Genomic DNA, 18,996 nt, shown 5'->3' with positions numbered 1-18,996 from the left:
CCTCTCCAAGGAAAAAAAAAGTGCCTTCGCTGGGCCCGGCGGAGGAGCTCCCCGGCGGGAGAGGAGAGCTCAAAGCTGCGGCGACAGCTCAAAGCCTCGAGAAATACAAAAGGCCGGGGCGGCTGGAACGCGCGGGGGAGCAAGGGCCGCCTCCGCCCGCTCCCTGGGGGAGGGACTGGCTCCCTCGGCCCCAGGGACCCGCCCCCACCCTATCCGCCCTGGCCCGAGCTGAGTCGAAACCCGGGCCAGCCTTTCCCTGCTCCCCGCCCGCTCGCCCGCCCCGCGTCTACTCCGGGTACGCGGGCGCACTGGGTGGGTGGGGCGCGGCCGGAGAGTCGGCTTGGTCCCGGGGTTCCTGGGGAGGCGGCTGGCGTGGGCTGCGGCCGCCTGGCCGCTGGGGCCTCCGGGCGTAGAGGAAGAGCGCGGGGTCGGGCATGGCATCGAGGTCGTCCGGGACGCCGGCCGCACGCTCCCAGGCGGCCCAGTCCCGGCCGGGGCCCTTGGTGGCGGCCTCGGTTGCGGGCGGGCGGCGGGCCCGCTGTGCGCGCCGGCGGATCCGGGGCTCGGCGGTGGCGGCGGCGGCGCCGGGCCCCGGGCGCGGAGTCTGCAGTTTCTGGCGCGCCGCATGCAGCTGGCAGGAGAGGTAGGCGGCCGCCTCGGTGTGCTTCTGCAGCTCCGTGCTCAGCACGGTGGCTCGGTGGCTGCGGCGACGCAGCTCCTCCAGGAAGCGGCGCTCCTCCGCGCGCAGGCTGCAGCGCAGCGCTGACACCAGCGCCTCGCGCTGCGCCACCTCCCGCCGCAGCTCCGCGTTGGCCGCTGCTCGCTCGGCCAGCTGCGACTCCAACGCGCGGCACTTGCTCTCCAGCTCCCGGGACGCCAACTCTGGGCAGGGGAGAGGGAGGCGAGAGTGAGGGTCCCCGCCTGGCCGGACCTGCGCAGCTCACCGATCTTCAGAGCGAAGCCCCGCACCTCCCCGATTGCAGGTCCCGCAAGCGCTTGGGCTCACTCCTGCTCGCCTACCTTTTTTCCCCTCCCAGCTCTTGCCTCCTGCTTGGCCGAGCCTCTAAACTCTTCCGTGCAGCCCTTAAGAGCAAACCCTTCCCAGACCAATTATTCACTCCACGACAATTTGTTGAGCCCTGACTCTGTGCGTCGTGTTGGGGATTGCGGATAGGGTGGATAATAATTACTCACGAAGCTGTCAGTAAGCACAGTGGGAGATGTAGGGTACATAATCACAAAAGAATGTGTAGGTGCATGTGTGACACCTGCCAACACCACGACTGTCACAGGAGACTGTGACCTAATCGGAGAAGGCTTCTCAGCAGAGAAATGACGAGGCTAGGATCTGACAGATGAATGGGAATTAAGTAGTGAACAGAGAAGAGAGGGATGCTTCCCACGGAAGGAAGAGCTTGTGTAAAAGCCCTGTGGCAGGAGAGATACACAGGAACAAGGGACTGAAAGAACTGGGGGTGTGAGCGGAAAAGGTGAATCTGTGCTGTGAACCTTGCTTCCTTCATAAAGAGAGCATTTATTACACGTTTTACTTGTTCATTGTTTGTCTTTGCCCACTGCACTCGGTTTCAAACCTGGATGTACACTGGAAACATCCAGAAAGCGTTATTTAATTTATTTTGACCTTTGAAACTGTAGCTTGTGAGATTTTATTTCCCTGACCGGGGATCCAGACTGGGCCCTTGGCAGTGAGAGCGCAGAGTCCTAACCACTGGACCACCAGGGAATTCCCTACAGAGTTTTAAAAAATAGTTTCCTGGGCCCTAACAAATTCAGACTGAATCAGACTCTCCCCTGGTTGGACCAGCACACTGGTGCTTCTTAAATCTTCCCTGGTGATTCTAATACACCCCCACGGTTGAGGACTTCAGCCTCCTGAATCATAAGCTCCATCTCAGCCAGGACTATATCCCAAGACTGGCACACGTGAGTGAGTATAGGGATATCAGTAGCCGAAAGGTGACTAAGGGAAGGTAAAAAGTGACTCTAGAGGGGATAGGAGAATCCCCAAGTGATTTTCATAGAAAATGAGAACACAGAAAAATAGCTCTTAGGCCCAGTGAGAGACAGGATAAAAACCAGGACACTGGGGACTCTTCCCTAGTGGTCCAGTGGGTAAGACTCTTTTGCTCCTAATGCAGGGGGCCAGGGTTCGATCCCTGGTCACGGAACTAGATCCTGCATGCTGCAACTTTAAAAAAAAAAAAGTCTTGCTTGCAACTAACACCCAGTGCTGCCATATAATAATATTTATTAAAAAAAAAAAAAGCAACAACCCAAGGCATGGGGGTCCAGATGATCCCAAAAGCCGTTTCAGAGCAAGGACAGTAGGTACAGTAAAAGCTACTACTATGAGTGCATGCTCAATCGTGTCTGACTCCTTGTGACCCCATGGACTGTAGCCCGCCAGGATCCTCTCTGTCCATGGGATTTTCCAGGCAAGAATACTGGAGTGGGTTGTCATTTCCTTCTCCAGAGGATCCTCCCAACACAAGGATCAAACCTGTGTCTCTTGCGTCTCCTGAATTGGCAGGCAGATTCTTTACCCCTAGCCACCTGAGAGGCCCCCAAAGCTACTGTTTTCACACAATTGTTCTTTCCTGATATCTGGGAATGCGCCTCCCCTTCCTCCAAGCACTAGGCACCAAGAGGTTGCCCACAACTGCCACTTATAGTGGGCAGAATTAGTTCAAGTTCATAAGTATTTAGATCTTTATGCATGAACATGCAGGTAATTTGTAGGGCTTCTAACATTTTACCTTAACCTTCCAGCCTTTCCTGTGCCTAACTCTTGGTCATGTAGCTTTTGATCTATAAGCAGCACATCCACATGGCAAAAAGTCCATTCTTAAAACCCTTCTGGTCAAAGAAATACTACTTCTGTGGTTCATTTTAATCAAGCACTTACCGAGTCCCTCTCTATGTCAGGTAACGTGTTTGTACTGGAAGGCAATGGGTAACACCCAGTCCTAGTTCTCAGAGGTCATATTACCTGCGGATTAAGATCTGAACAATGCAATCCCTCCCATTTAAAAAAATTAATTGTGGCAAAAAACTAAATAGCTAAGTTTACCATCTTAACCATTTTTAACTGAGTGTTAAAAATGGTTAAGGATGTGTGTGCTTGGTCGGTCAGTCATGTCCGAATTCTTTGGGACCCCATGGACTGTAGCCCATCAGGTTTCTCTGTTCATGGGATTTTTCAGGCAAGAATACTGGGGTGGGTTGCCATTTCCTTTTCCATTTTTAGCTCTAAAGTACTATGAATATACTCACATTGTTGTGCAACAGATCTCTAGAATTTTTTCTTCTTGCAAAACTGAAACTCTACACTCACTGAATGCTATCTCCCCACACCTCTCCCCATTTTATGGATGAAGTGATAATCTATAAACAAACACTTTAGTGGAACCACTACACTCGCAAGAAGTCCTGTTTCTGTAAAATTAAGAATTTTCTAATGTGCACTTGTCTCTTTTCTCCTCCTCTAGACTAAGTTCCTTGAAGTCAAAGACCTCCTATTGCCATCATGTTGAATCTTGACGAGTGTGCACACTGACCATGAGAATCACTTGCACAAGGATGGGAAGACTGGGGAGGTGGGCCACAAAGGAATGAAGTCAGGCACGTGGACTTGCGGAAACCATCTCCTTCCTGCTTTCATTTTCCCAATTTGGATGGAGACAGGGATACCAGGCATGTGTGTATGCACAGTGGTGCTGGCTGTGCACTGCACAAGGCCACCCAGCTGAGTGGGCATGTGAGGCTATCCCCAAGTCTCGGCTGGGCATGGGGAAGGCATGGGTCCTAAGTGGGGGGGAAATGGTGACCAGTTGTTCTCTTACCTTGCTGGTGCGACTGGGCCTCTCTCATCTCCAGGTCATGGGTCAGTTCTGGGGGCAGAGATAAGAAAAGGCCGTTGTGTGTGTGTTAGAGAGAGAGTATGTGTGTGAGATTAAGAATCACAACCCAGTAAAAGTGGCAATAAGGATGCTCAGAAACCATCTAAACCACCCCATACCTATTTTAATGCAGCCCAGGGGGAAAGAAATGAAAGAGAGGTGTCAGAGGCACAACCTGAACCTGATCTGCCTGATTCTAAGTCCAGATATCTTTCCAATAGATCTTTCCAACTCTGTGTCCTGAATTTGGGGATTAGTTCAACCCTTGCAGGACGGAGGCTTGATTTTGGGGCTGGTGGTGGGGGGAGTATTTGCCCCTTTCCAGAGGTGATGTACAAATATTTAACATGCCAACCAATCAGAGCCAGTCTGTGGGACACCTGTTGTCCAGGGCACAGACCTTTCAGTATCTATTGGTGGGTCTGGGTAGGGTCCGACTTGGCACAGTCGGTAAAGAATCCTCCTGCAATCTTTAGTTCGATCCCTGAGTCAGGACGATCCCCTGGAGAAGGAAATGGCAACCTACTCCAGTATTCTTACCTGGGAAATCCCATGGACAGAGGAGCCTGGTGGGCTACAGTCCACGGGGTTGCCAAGAGTCAGACCCACCAATTCAAACAAAACAAACAGACATTTCTCACCTCCTACTGTGGTGATGGTTTGGTTAGTCTGGGAAGGTTGGAGTGTCCTGGGTGGGCTGCCTGGGGACACTAAGAGGGGATTCAGGGTATTTACCAATAGGACACACGTGTTTCAATGGTTTCACAGCCAGTACTGCTGTGCCCTTGCTAAGTCCTGGTTTTGCCACATTCCATGGGGGAAGGAGAGGAGCTTCAAGGAGGACGGAGCCACCTAGTGAAGCAAAGCCTGCGTGGCTGTCAGCCTGGTGCTGAGGGCAGCCAAAGGTCTCCCCAAGGGCACGAGTGCAGGAGTCTCCTTCCTACCCTGTCCCCAGTCTCCACCCCTCGAGCCCAGCATGCCCCGCCCCTCAGCCTGCTGAGTCTGATTGTTTTTCCAGCCCACTCCCCACTCCACTCCATCCCAACTCCATCAGGGCTCAAGGGCTGGGAGAGGGGCAGGAGGGAGCCCAGGAGGGGCAGCTGCCTGTGCCGGAGGGCACCTCTCAGGCGCACCTGCGTGTACCTGCAGGGATGTTGTCTGTGCTCAAAGGGAGAAGGTGTGAAGGTGGGGGTGGGGGAAGGAAGCGGATCCCCGGGTCCACTGTCTGGCAGTACCAACAGAGACAGGCTCACCTTGTGGGCCCTCCACCCGCCCCTCCTCGCTGCCCTCACCAGGCTCTTTTAGATACCAGGGGCATTACCGGAGGTGCCTTCCCTGGGGAGGCCAGCTGTTTCCAGGAGACAGAAAGCCTGGAGGACCTGGGCCTTTTGCTGTGACCAGAGCCTGAATCTCCCCCAGGGCTTCCTGGGGCCAACCTGGCCCCTCTTCCGAGCCTCTGGGATGTAAACCCGGGGGGCGGGGGAGGGGTGACCCTGGACTAGGTCTGGGGAGTAGCCTAGGGACTCTGGCTCTGTCACTAACTGCCTGTGGGCTTGTCTAACAGCCTTTAACCACCAGAGTTGGGGGAGGGGAGACAGAATCCCAGCTGGGCTCCACTCCCTCATCCATCAAACGTCCCTGCTTCTCTTCCAGCCAGAGTCCTGGTGGTTTAGATGAGTATGCATGAGGGCACCGGCTTCCCAGGAGGCTAGTGGTAAAGAACCCACCTGCTGATGCAGGTGATGCAAGAGATGCGGGTTCGATCCCTGGGTCTGGAAGATCACCTGGAGGAGGGCACAGCAACCCACTCTAGCATTCTTGCCTGGAGAATCCCATGGACAGAGAAGCCCGGTGGTCTACAGTGCATAAGGTCACAGAGAGTCAGACACGGCTTAAGTGACTTAGCAGGCACGCACACTGTGAGGTCAGACACGCTGCGTGACCTCGGGCCAGTGACAACACCTCTCTGTGCCTCAGTCTTCTCACCTATGAAAGTGAAAGTGGTCATCACTCAGTCGTGTCTGACTCTTTGAGACCCCATGGACTGTAGCCCTCCAGGCTCCTCTGTCCATGGGATTCTGCAGGCAAGAATACTGGAGTGGGTTGCCATTTCCTTCTCCAGGGGATCTTCCTGACCCAGGGATCGAATCTGGGTCTCTGGCATTGCGGGAAAATTCTTTGCTAAGAGAAAAGAAATAAAGGGCTCAGTCTAGCTGAGTCAGCTCTTATTATCATCCAAGCTACCTTCCCAACCAGAACACACCCGCCTACCTCTCAAGCCTCCTTATTTGAATTATCACCCCTTCTTGGGCAAGTTCTTCCCTAAGCCCTGCCCTCCTGGTTCCTATTCCAGCTCCTTCTCACTCTTCTCCTTTTTCCACTCTCTGGATCCCTCTTTAATCTCTTTTAAAAAACATCTCCTGTGCCCTCTCTCCTCTCCTCCTCTCTCCTCCACCCCTTGGAGGGAAGGCCTTATTCAGTCATTTCAGCCCCAGGAGTGGCTGTTCCAGGCCAGCCTAGAGTTATTTTTATCTCCTTAATCAATAACCAAGAGGCTGCAGGCCCACACTTGTCTGAGAAGGAGGGTGGAGGCTGAGGGCCCTCTGTTCCTGCCTGTTACACTTTCTTACAGAGGATGAGATGGTTGAATGGCATCACTGATGCAATGGACATGAACTTGGGCAAACTCCGGGAGATGGTGAGGGAAGCCTGGCATGCTGCTGTCCATGGGGTCGTGAAGAGTCGGACATGACTTGGTGACTGAACGACAGCAACCCATTTTCTTGGGATCCTGGCCTGCATCCTGCATGGAAGGACCCAGGTCTTCAGAATAATTATGAAGCAAAAAGAAATTAGAGAAAGAGCTATAGGGTCTTAGGGTTCACTCGTGTCAATATCCCTTTAATGTCATTACTACAGTAAAAAAGTGGCATCAGGCAGGAATGGGACGGTGTAGGGCATCCATGCCCCCACGGGCTGGCCTCTGCTGCCTGCCAGGCTTTGGGGGAGATGACAAGAAGTCTGGCCTTGGCAGGTGGCATCTGAACGGCAGTATATGGAGCTAGAGGGGACTGTGGTGGCTGAAAGTCAGGACTGGTGGCTTCTTGTGCCATAGAGTGAGAAGCCAGGTGGGTCACTCAAACCCTTTGAGCCTCAGTTTCTTTCTAGGGAAGGAGGAGACTCCCATGACTAGGGCAGGGAAGGGAGGTGGAAATCTGAGTATGCTGGGGAGAGGATGGGTGGAAAGGAGCAGAGGGGACTTCCCTGGTGGTCCAGTGGTTGAGACTCGGTGCTTCCACTACAGGGGCCGAGGGTTCGATCCCTGGTCAGAGAACTAAGATCCCATAAGCTGTGTGGTGTGTCCAGAAAAAAAAGCCACAGATGCTTCACGACTGGGTGTGTGGAGCCCTAGGTTCTAATCCTGACTCTGATACATTGTGATGCTCACTCTCTGTCTCTGGACCTCAGTTTACATATTTGTACAATGACAAGACTGGGATGTTCCAGCTGAGACACTGAATCACTGGCTCTAAAGCCTGCACTTGAAGATGCAGGGTGAGCATTTGGGCCAGAGCCAAGCTTCTGAGAAGGCCACGCAGCTGAGACTTGAGGTCCAAGAGTAGAGGTCAGGCACGAGGTTTACATCATCCCTGTTGTCTCCCTCTGTCCTGCTTACAAATCCGACTGATTGCCAGGTTCCTCTGCGTCCCACTGGTCCTCCTCCCCTTGCCATCCCCCTTCATCTCTCCCCTGGGGGAGAGGCCAAACTTCTTAGCCATCCTGATATTGGTCAAGGTCTTCCATGTTCTGGCTCCAGCCATATATCCCACCAGCTTTAAGTAGAGGGTAATCCAGTCAAATAGAACTTTTCATGAGCTTTTGATTTCCTACCTTCTGGATGTTGCCATGCCGTTCCTTTGCGAAGTTTTCTCTATTCTCATTGCCCCATAATATCTCAGCATGTCTAAATCTTACTCAGCTCTCAGGGAGAGGAAGTGCTTAATCCTCGGGACAGTGTGGGATACTTGGCCTCCTCATCACTTACGCCTCAAGCTGAGCATGAACCTGCCTATGAACTGTCAGCCCTCTTTATTTTTTGTGTATCTCTTTTAATAAATGTATTTCTTGATCATGACACACAACACGTGGGATCTTAGTTTCCCAACTAGGGACCGAACCTGTGGCCCTTGAAGCATGAAGTCTTAACCACTAAACCACCAGGGAAGTCCAAGACTGGGGGCTTCTTAGGGCTGGGAGGTGCTTGCACGTTCCGTGTATCTCACTTCCCAAAGACTCAGTTTCTTCACCAAGAGAAAGGGGTGATGAACACGTGCCTGGCTTAGGGAGGCTGAGGGCAGACACCCCATCAGAGACGGTGCTGCGGCTGCTGACAGCCGCCCCCCTCGCCCCTCCAGGCCTTACCCGAGCAGCGCTTCTGCAGCCTCAGGATCTCCAGGTGCAGGTCTCGCAGCAGGGCCATCTGCTCTTTTTTCAGGAAGCTGATGTGGCGCTGCACGCTCTGGATCTGATGCTCCAGGGACACGGTATCCATGGCAACCCAGGCCTGGGCCCCACCTGGGGAGGATAACAAGGTGAACCCACATTTTCTGGGCCCATCCACTCTGTCCACCTTCAGATCCTTTCAATGATCTCCTTCAATCTGGGGTCCTGCTGTGGCAGGTAGATGATTCTGCCCCTGAAGTCAGGTCCCTTGCATTTACTCACTGAAACTTCCGAAGCAAGCGGGTGTGTTGGCAGGAAGTATCATTATTCCTTTTCAACAGATGAAGAACCAGAGGCTCAGAGGGAATGACTTTAGTTCCTTGCCCCCATGGAACTTTAGCCTCTTCTATATCTCAACAGAGCAGCAAAGTCAGTAAAGAGAGACAGAGATTTGGGTTCTAGTCTGCTTCTTAACCAGCTGTGTGACTTCAGGCAAGCCCTCCCCTTCTCTAGTTTCTTGGTTTTCTCTTGGGTAAAATTAGGGGATTGTGGAGAATCCTGAACCCTCTCCAGCTCTGCCATCCCTCAAGTTCGAGGGCAACCATCAGCTGGCAGGACTGATGGTTAGAGGGCTTACCAGGTGACTCAGTGGTAAAGAACCCATCTACTAATGCAGGAGATGCAGGAGATGCAGGTTCGATCCCTGGGTCAGGAAGATCCCCTGGAGGAGGAAATGGCAACCCACTCTAGTATCTTGCCTGGAAAATCCCATGGACAGAGGAGCCTGGTAGGCTACAGTCCATGGGGTTGCAAAGAGTTGGACATGACTGAGCGCCTGAGTATGTACTTGATGGTTACAGCACAACCCTCCTCCAATTCAATTGCATTTCTTTGACTTAACCTCAACCCAGGGCTCTGGGCTCTTCTAGGTCACAGAGGAGGAAGGTCTGATGAATGTTTCACTCACACTGATTCTGTGGGCTAAAGGCAGGTAGTAGGAGCCCTTTTCCCAAGGGGAGTGGGGGAGTGTGATAAGGAGACCCAAGGAGTAGATCCATGGTGGAAGCTCTGACACTGATGGGAGAGGGAGACTTACATCCCTGAATCCTAATGGTGGCCTGGCTCTCCAGCACTCCCTCTTCTGATCCTGCCCCTTTCCCTGTGAGTCTCTTCTGTGATGACCAGCGTCCTGGGAAAGCATAGGCAGAGGGCAAAAACAGGAGGCAGAGGGCAGAAGCCCAGACCTCTGATGTCCAGGACTCAGAGCTCATGTCTCCTCTGCCAGGGACTCGCAAAGCTTGTGGAGGCCTTTCCTCCACCTGCCCTAGGAATGCCTGGCCAGCAGAGAGGAAAAGCAGCTGATGGATTGCTCTGTTTAGCAATGGTTCCTTCATACCCAATTTCTGATAAGCCTCTGCAAATCCAGACTGTCACTGGCAGAAGCACAGCCAGCAGGACTGAGAATGAGAACCTCACATTCACAGGTTCCTCTCTCGGGGCCCCTTTTCCTTGTACCTCCAAGGCTTTCCTAATCCAACCAAGTGAGCTTTAATTTCAGCTGGGTGGGGGCGTTCTTTGGTCTGTGGGAATCACAGGTTACATTTACTGACCATTCTGCTATATTTAGGGAACGTCATGCACATTAATTTACTTCTGCCAACCACCCTTCAGTAGGTATCACCACCTTCGTTTCACAAAGAAGCAGACTCAGAATGGAAGTGACTTGTGCCAGTTCACATGGCCAGTAACTGACAGCAGATCCAGTTCTCCAACCAAGTCTTTCGAATCCAAAGAAGTTCCCCAGTATTTACACTGAAAACAGTCCTGGGTTTGAATCCTAGATCCTTCGGTCCCCTGCTGTGTATCTTTGGGCAAGAAAGTTAACCTTTCTCAACCTTGCTTCCCCTTTCTATAAGATGAGGCTACTCATAGTGACAGTCCTGGGATGACTGTGAGGGTTAAATGAAAATAGAAGTTATAGAGCAGTTAGCAGAGGACCTGGCTCAATCAATGCTTCATCCCTTCTCCTCTCTGTCTAATGTGTGAGGAGGTTAATCCCTGCCCACATTTGCTCATTTGCTCATCACTCATTCATTCAGTGATCTAATATTACCAACCACTGTGCTGGGTACAGGGACACAGTGATGAACAAAAGGATATTCCTGCTTTCTATCCTCATGGAGCTCACAGGGCGAAGAGGAGACAATCAAACAAATAAATAGGTGCATTCAACAAACAAATAATAAGGACTTCCCTGGTGGTCCAGTGTTTAAGAATCTGCCTTGCAATGGCAAGGATGCAACTTTGATCCCTGGTTGGGGAACTTAAGATCCCACATGCCAAGGACCAACTAAGCCCACAGAGTCTGGGCACCGCAATGAAAGATCCCATATGATGCAGCTAAGTTCCTGCCCGCCACAACTAAGACTCAATGCAGCCAAATAAGTTAAAAATGACAGCCTATAAGAGCCATGAAAGAAATCTGCAGAGTAAAGTGTAAGAATATAAAGTGGGACCTAGTTTAAATTAGGAGTCAGGGAAGGTCTCCTTGTGGAAATGATTTGAGGCTGAGACCTTGTGGCAAGAAGGATTCCAAGATGGTCCCCAAGATTCCCAGCCCCTGGAAGACACACTCTCCTACCTTAGGGATTGTGAATATGACAGGTTTCACTCCTGTGATTAGGTTATACGGCAAAGGTGAAGGGTTTTACAGATGTAATTTTATAGAGATCTCCAATCAGTTGACTTTGAGTTAAAAAAAATTCAGATTATTCTGGGTGAGGCAGGTTCAAAGGGCGCTTGAAGAGATCTGAAGCCCGAGAGATATTTGGCTGCTGGCTTAGAAGCAGGAAAGGCCTCCCAGGTGGCTCAGAGGTAAAGAATCCTACAGCCAATGCAGGTGATGCAAGAGACACAGGTTCAATCCCTGGGTGGGGAAGATCTGGAGTAGGAAGTGGCAACCCACTCCAGTATGCTTGCCTGAAAAATTCCATGGACAGAGGAGTCCATGGGGTCACAAAGAGTCGGACACGACTGAGTGACTGAGCAGGCATGCACACTAGAAGGGAAAAACTGCCCAGCTGTGAGACAGGCTGTGGAGGAAGCCACAGCAGGATCTGAGCGAAGCTTCTAGCTGCTGAGGATGGTCCCTGATTGACAGCAAGAAAATGGGGACTCCAGTCCTACAGCTGCAAAGAAGCAAATTCTGCCAAGAACCGATGGGATCTTGGAAGCAGATCTTCTGCTAGACGAGTCTTCAGAGAAGGATGCAGGCCCACTTGATTTCAGGCTTCAGAGACCCTGAGTGGGAGACCCAAGTAGAATGTGCCAGACTTCCCATCCTTGGAAACTGTGAGATAATAAATTGATGCAGCAATAGAACACTGACACAAACTTGGAGGAGGAGGAGGAGTTAGAAAGGTAAAGGGAAGAGCATCTCAAACAGGGAACAGCATCTGTGGAGCCCAGAGGTAGCATAATCATGATAGCTTACATTTATTGAGTGCCTATTATATGCCAAGCTTTTTTTTTACAGTTGACTTATGTGCTCGCTTCGGCAGCACATATACTAAAATTGGAACGATACAGAGAAGATTAGCATGGCTCCTGCGCAAGGATGACACGCAAATTCGTGAAGCGTTCCATATTTTTAAAGAAATTGGATTCAAAACTGGATGTGTATTCGTAACCTCACAACTTTAATTTGTGTATTGTTTCTTTTATTATTTCAGTTAAATTTTTACATTATTTTGCATGTATATTTCTTTGTACAGAGACCTTACATGTTTACACAGTATGATGTGATGTAAATATTTTATTTTGCCATCAGTTATTTTAAAAAATTAAACATATTTGCCTGAAAAAAATAAATAAATAAAGTTGACTTATTTATTTGGCTGTGCTGGGTCAGTTGTGGCATGTGGGATCTTGAGTTGAGGCATGAGAACTCAGTTGCAACATGTGCGATCTAGTTCCTTGACCAGGGATTGAACCCAGTCCCCCTGCATTGGGAATAAGGAGTCTTAGTCACTGGACCACATTGGAGAAGTCCCCAAGCTTTGTGTTTAAGTGTTTTATGTGGTCTTGAGGAATGGAGACATGGCTACTGGTGGTGAAATTTGAAGTGTAAAGTATTAGGGGAGAGTCACAGGAAGTGAGGTTTAGCAAGTGAAAGATCCCCCAAGGACTTGTAAACTATGTTAAGAGTTGTGGATTAATGCTAAATGAATTGGGACTTTATTAAAGGACTTTAAGCAAGGGATGAACATGATATGATTTGTGTTTTTAAAAGACCATTGGCAGTCATGGAGGGCAGATTAGAGGGGGCAGAACAAACAGACTCGAGGAGGTCAGCTGGGAAATGGAGCGGTTGCCAAGGTGAGAGATGATACAGGTCTGGACCTGATGATGGAGGTGGAGGTGGAAAGGTCCAGGGGTATTCTAGGGGATAGAACTGGCAGGATGAGGGAATGGGCTGGATTAGATCATGCTCATGGGGAAAGGGACGTCTAGCATGTCTCCCAGCTTTCTAGTCTGGGAAACTCAAGTATGAAGACACATTTACTGGATCTTTCCTCATTTCTTCATCTTTCCGGCTGGACCTTTTCTATAATCACTCCCTCCATAATCTTATTCAATCCCATGGCTGTAAATGCTATTGGATAGGCCAAAAAGGCCGTTCAGGTTTTTCCATAACATCTTACTAAAAATCCAAATGAACTGGATGAAAAAAAAAGAACAAAAAAATCCGAATGAAATATTACGGCCAACCCAATATTTATATGCTGATCCCTAAATTAAATCTCTTAACACCACCACTTGCGTGTCTAATAGGTTCCTCAGACTTAACTCTCAATACTCTCAAGGCTATTCCTCAAGTCTCAATACTGAACTGTTATGATTCCTCCTCCAATTCTGCTCTGACCAGGTGTTTGCCATATTGATAGAGGGAACTCAGTCAGACCAAAAACCTAGGAGTCATCTTTGATTCCTTTCTTATATTTTACAGCCAACTTGTTTGCAAATCCTATTGTCTCTACCTTAAAAAAAAAAAAAAAAAAAAGCCTAAGGACTTCCCTTGTGGTCCAGTGGCTAAGCCTCCGTGCTCCCAATGCAGGGGTCCAGGTTTGATCCCTAGTCAGGGAGCTAGATCCCATATGCCCCAACCAAAAGTTTGCAAGGTGCAACTAAGACCTGGGGCAGTCAAATAAACAAATACATTTGTTGTTATTTGAGGCGTCCCAGGTGGCTCAGTGGGTAAATAATCCACCTGCAATGCAAGAGACAAGAGATGCAGGTTCGATCGCTGGGTTGGGAAGACTCCCTGGAGAAGGGCATGGCCACCCACTCTAGTATTCTTGCCTGGAGAATCCCATGAACAGAGGAGCCTGGCGGGCTACAGTCCATGGGGTCACAAGGAGTTGGACATGATTGAAGTGACTGAGCACGGTTCAGTCCCTAAGTTGTGTTCAACTCTTTGTGACCCCACGGACCGCAGCATGTCAGGCTCCCCTGTTCTTCACTATCTCCTGAAATTTGCTCAGATTCATGTCCATTGAGTGGGTGATGCTATCTAACCACCTCATCCTCTGCTGCCCTCTTCTCCTTTTGTCTTCAGTCTCTCCCAGCGTTTAAAGTCTTTTCCATATATACACACATATGGGCTTCCCTGGTGGCTCAGACGGTAAAGAAGCTGCCTGCAATGCAGGAAACTCAGGTTTGATCCATGAGTCAGGAAGATCCCCTGGAGAAGGGAATTGATAACCCACTCCGGTATTCTTGCCTAGAGAATTCCATGGACAGGAGTCTGGCGGGCTACAGTCCACGGGGCCGCCGAGAGTTGGACATGACTGAGTGACTCACACACACACACACTCCTTACATACAAATAAATACCTACACACATATTTTAAAAAAATCCTAAATCCAGTCAAGTCTCACTGTCTCCATTGTTGTCACCCTAGTCCCAGTCCCTGCCATCCCTCTGGTGAAAGTTGCTCAGTCATGTCCGACTCTGTGACCCCATGGAATTCCATGGAATTCTCCAGGCCAGAATACTGGAATGGATAGCCGTTCCCTCCTCCAGGGGATCTTCCCAACCCAGGGATCAAACCCAGGTATCCTGCACTGCAAGCAGATTCTCTATCACCTGAGGCACCAGGGAAGCCCAAGAATACTGGAGTGGGTAGCCTATCCCTTCTCCAGGGGATCTTCCTGACCCAGGAATTGAACCGGGGTCTCCTGCATTGCAGGCAGATTCTTTACCAGCTGAGGAACCAGAGAATCCCGCCATCCCTCTCATATATCCCTGCAATGGCCTCCTTCAGCGAATCTAACATCTCTCTGCCCTCAACCAAAGCCCTCCCATCTCACTTAAAACCAAACCCAAAGTTCTTCTGAAAGCCAATCGCCCCTGGCTCTGTCTGCCCTCATCTGTACTGTTCCTGCTGGCTCCACCCCAGTCACTTTGGCTTCCTTCCTTTTTATCCAACTTGCCCAGCACACACTAGCTTCAGGGAGTTTGTCAGTGCTGTTCCCTCTTCCAGAACTGTACTTCTCCAGGATATCCTCAGGGCACATTCCTTCCCTGCATTCAGGACTCTAGTTCGGGGCCCTTTTATGATTTGTTGCTGTTTAGTTGTTCAGTCACGTTGGACTCTTTTTGACCTCATGGGTTGTAGCCCGCCAGGCTCCTCTGTCCATGGGATTTCCCAGGCAAGAGTACTGGAAGGGGTTGCCATTTCCTTCTCCAAAAGATCTTCCTGGCAGGGAACTAGGATCTCACATAGGGAGTGACATAGTCAAAAAAAAAAGGAAAATAAAATGATATAGCATTTATATATATAATCGAACCATTAGGAAATCTCTGGCAGTCCAGTGGTTAGGACTCCACACTTGCACTGCTAGGGTCCAAGTTTGATCCCTGATGGGGGAACTAAGACCCCACAAGCTGGGCGTTGCGGCCCAAACAAACAAACACAACCCACTGTCACTTTCTATTCCCTATTTTTTTTTTTTCTCATGAACTTACCATCACAAGAATATATCACATTTTTGCTTATTATCTGTTTCCCCGGCCAGATCGTTGGCACTGTAAGATGAAGAACTCCATGTTGTTTCTTCCTGTTCCCTAGTACCTGGCATTGGAGAAGGCAATGGCACCCCACTCCAGTACTCTTGCCTGGAAAATCCCATGGATGGAGGAGCCTGGTAGGCTGCAGTCCATGGGGTCGCTAAGAGTTGGACATGACTGAACAACTTCACTTTTACTTTTCACTTTCATGCATTGGAGAAGGAAATGGCAACCCACTCCAGTGTTCTTGCCTTGGAGAATCCCAGGAACGGCGGAGCCTGGTGGGCTGCCATCTATGGGGTCGCACAGAGTTGGACACGACTGAAGCGACTTAGCAGCAGCAGCATCAGTACCTGGCATAGACTCTGGCAAATAGGAGCTACTTAGTAAGTATGTATAGAATCCATGAGTGAGTGTATTTGTGGAGCTGGGACAGACTGATAGAGAAGCAGATTTACAGAAAAGGTAGGTTTCAGCCTGAGACATGTTAGGTTTGACAGGAGGTTTGAGGTCAGGAGACCTCAAACAAGGAGAAATAGATGTCAAGTAGACAGTCAGTAATCTGGTGCATAACTGGTAAAAAAGAAAGGTGAACTATGCCTGTGCTATTGTATATCTATGTTGTGATGTGTGTGCCTGTGTGTCTGTACATATACCTGAACCTGCATGCATGCCTCTAGGAGTGCGTGTGTGTGTGTGTGTGTGTGTGTGTGTGTGTGTTTGGGGGGGTTCCTGCTTTTCTTGCATCTGTTTGTCTACTGTCATGCACCTGGAAGATGAAGGCGTGGGGACCTATGCTTAGGATGAAGAGAGAACAATGTCCGTTCCTGCTGCTGAAATGCAAACATTTCTGAAGGGTAAAGCCCTCTCCACATAGCCCTGGAGACCAGACCTTGGCCATGGTGAGAGACTGAACCAGCCAGCCATTTCTGTGTCTTCCCAGAAGGACTTGAGTGTTTGCTTCCAACCAGGCAGGCTGTTCTTCTCAGGGCAGATATTTGGGTCACAAACGATCTTGGCAAATATTCTTTCTTATAGTTTAGTTTGTTTGGGGGAGGGTGGGGGATGGGGTGAGGAAGGAGGAACCAGGGACAACACAGATTGCTGTGTCGCTGGGGAAGCACAGGCGCTTCAGAAGGCCCAAGCCAGGAAAATGTCAGATGTTTGCAAAGACACGCAGTGCTGGAAGCTCCAGGTTTCAGAAGATGGTTTTGCCTGAGGACTTGGTCCAGGCCAGTAGACCAAGGGTTAGAGTTCTCAGTGCTATCTTCTCCTGACACCCAGCCTGAGATGCTCAAACTCACAGATTAAAGTGCTTAGTGAGAAGGGTCCCTGGCCTCTGTCCACTGTCCTGACCGCTTCAGGGCCTGCATTGTTTCTGCTGCCCACCTTCTCCTAGTGCGCCTAGTTCTTTCTTTGAATTTTCTAGTTTGATTAAAAAAAAAAAAAGTTCATTTTTGAGAATTGTCATCAAGAATAAAAAAGGATCTGTAATACAAGCTTCATCTTTTATAGAGTTAATTCCAAGTACCATATTAAGAAAAATTGTTTTTTTGACCGCATCATGTAGGATGCAGGATCTTAGTTCCCTGACCAGGGATTGAACCCGCATCCCCTGCACTGGAAGCATGGAGTCTTAACCACTGGGCTGCCAAAAAAGTGAAAGTGTTAGTTGCTCAGTTGTGTCCCACTCTTTGCAACCCCAAGGACTGTAGCCTGCCAGGCTCCTCTGTCCATGGAATTCTGGCAAGAATCTGGAGTCGGTTGCCATTCCCTTCTCCAGGAGATCTTCACAACCCAGGAATCAAACCCAAGATCTCCTATATTGCAGGCAGATTCTTTACCATCTGAGTCACCAGATTCCAAGTATTTTCAACATGCTTCTCTGTTTGAAAGATACAAATATTTTTCCCTCTTGGTGAAGTTGGTGGGAGAAATCTCTCAGGTCCCCAACCATCAACAAAGTGTCAGGCCCAGAAACTCTGTGACCTTGGCACAATTCTAACTTTCTAAGGCCAGGGCTCCTGATCTCTGAAAAGGAGCTCATTTCCTGCGTACCTTTGTGGAGCTTGTGGGTACACCTTCCTTCTTTAGCTATCTGCCTACCACAGACTGGACAAGGAAGAAACTGTAGTTCTCTCTCCCCTCCAGTTCTTAGAGCTTGCTGAGTGGAAAGAACCACAGAAAGTACAGAATCATAGCACTCAGGGCTCAAAGAATCATCTCAAACAGTGTTTTTCAAATTTTGCTCCATAGAACCTGAGTTCTGTAAAGGGATTTCAGATGTTGCCAAGAGGTTTGGGGGCAAAAGACAGGACTGGAGGCTTTGCTGTATTTATTCCTCTTTATATAATGGGCTTGTGCATATAAATTCATTGGAAACAGGGCTTCCGCTAACCAAAAGTTTGAAGACCACTTATACAGCCCAATTTTTCCTTGAGTAGCTGACTTCCTCCTTTCCTTAGACCTCCTTCCCTTGGTCTCTGCTGCCCCCATCTCTCCCTCAGGCAGACACCATGGCTGGGAAATGAAGCAGAACTGAAGCCTCTAGCTTTCTGCTTACATGGAGTTTGTATTGTCTGCCACGTTGCAGTCCCTGACTGTTTCTCTTGCCCCAGTTTCAATTTCATACTTGGGGTTTCTTTTCTCTTTGGGACTGAAAATATTTATTGAGTCAACACATATCCTTGCACTGTTCTGAACACTCCAATACCCATATTTTGTTCAGATTCTTTAAGTATGCATTCTTGTTTCGTGTTAGTTGCTCAGTCATGGGAAACTCTCTGCGAACCCATGGATTGTAGCCCGCCAGGCTCCTCTGTCCATAGGATTCTCCAGGCAAGCATACTGGAGTGGGTTGCCATTCCCTTCTCCAGGGGATCTTTCCAACTGAGAAGAATGTTAAACTATGTTTATCATTCTTATAGTCCAGGCAGGTATATTAGATAAGATAGGCATGGTAATATATGGATAAATAAATGAATTAGTATGTTCTTTATTTTTCTTGGCCATCATTCCTCTTCACTACTTAACTCTCAGGTTTGGAGTAGGAAGGAGAGCAGGAACTCAAGAAATCTTCCTCGGACATGGATGCACAGGTAACAATATTTATTATAATAATCATCAGGGGAATTCCCTGGTGTCCAGCCTTTAGGACCCTGAGTTTCCACTGAAAAGGGCCTGGGTTTGCTCTCCAGTCGGGGAACCATGCAAGCCATGTGGCTAAGTTTAAAAAAAATATCAGTGCATACGTAATAATACCTATATAATAATGAAAAATGGGCGACACTGCTCTTATTTTATTTTATGAATATTAACTTATTTATCATTTTTTCTTTTTTCTTTTGGCTGTACCTACCGGCTTGCAGGATCTTAGTTCCCTGACCAGGGATTGAACCCAGGCCCTCAGCAGTGACAGGACTGAGTCCTAACCCCTAGACCACAAGGGAACTCCCTAACTCACTGAAGGCTTTGAAGGCTTTATTAGTATATCCCCTCCATAGATGAGGAAGCAGAGGCTCAGAGAAGTTAAGAAGTTTGCTCAAAATATACAACTATAGC

At 49.3% G+C, this 18,996-nt stretch overlaps 1 protein-coding gene and 1 non-coding gene across 2 annotated transcripts; one reads left to right on the top strand and one right to left on the bottom strand.

Annotated features, from left to right (window-relative positions):
• Positions 1-286: 286 nt before the first annotated feature.
• CCDC92B (coiled-coil domain containing 92B) lies at positions 287-8,487 on the bottom strand. Its single transcript, XM_065910929.1, has 3 exons — positions 8,343-8,487; positions 3,864-3,911; positions 287-882 (listed from the first exon to the last, which is right to left on the bottom strand). Exons 1-3 carry the CDS (start codon positions 8,470-8,472, stop codon positions 287-289), a joined length of 774 nt encoding a protein of 257 aa, XP_065767001.1. The 5' UTR covers positions 8,473-8,487.
• Positions 8,488-11,907: 3,420 nt separating this feature from the next.
• Positions 11,908-12,014, top strand: LOC136150353 (U6 spliceosomal RNA). Its single transcript, XR_010659788.1, has one exon. It is a non-coding gene; the product is annotated as a U6 spliceosomal RNA (small nuclear RNA).
• The last annotated feature ends 6,982 nt before the right edge of the window (positions 12,015-18,996 follow it).

The sequence above is a fragment of the Muntiacus reevesi genome, chromosome 18 (assembly GCF_963930625.1).
Source record: "Muntiacus reevesi chromosome 18, mMunRee1.1, whole genome shotgun sequence".
NCBI lineage: Eukaryota > Metazoa > Chordata > Mammalia > Artiodactyla > Cervidae > Muntiacus > Muntiacus reevesi.
The sequence above is the reverse complement of the archived record's forward strand: the minus strand, read 5'-3'. Positions and strand labels throughout refer to the sequence as shown.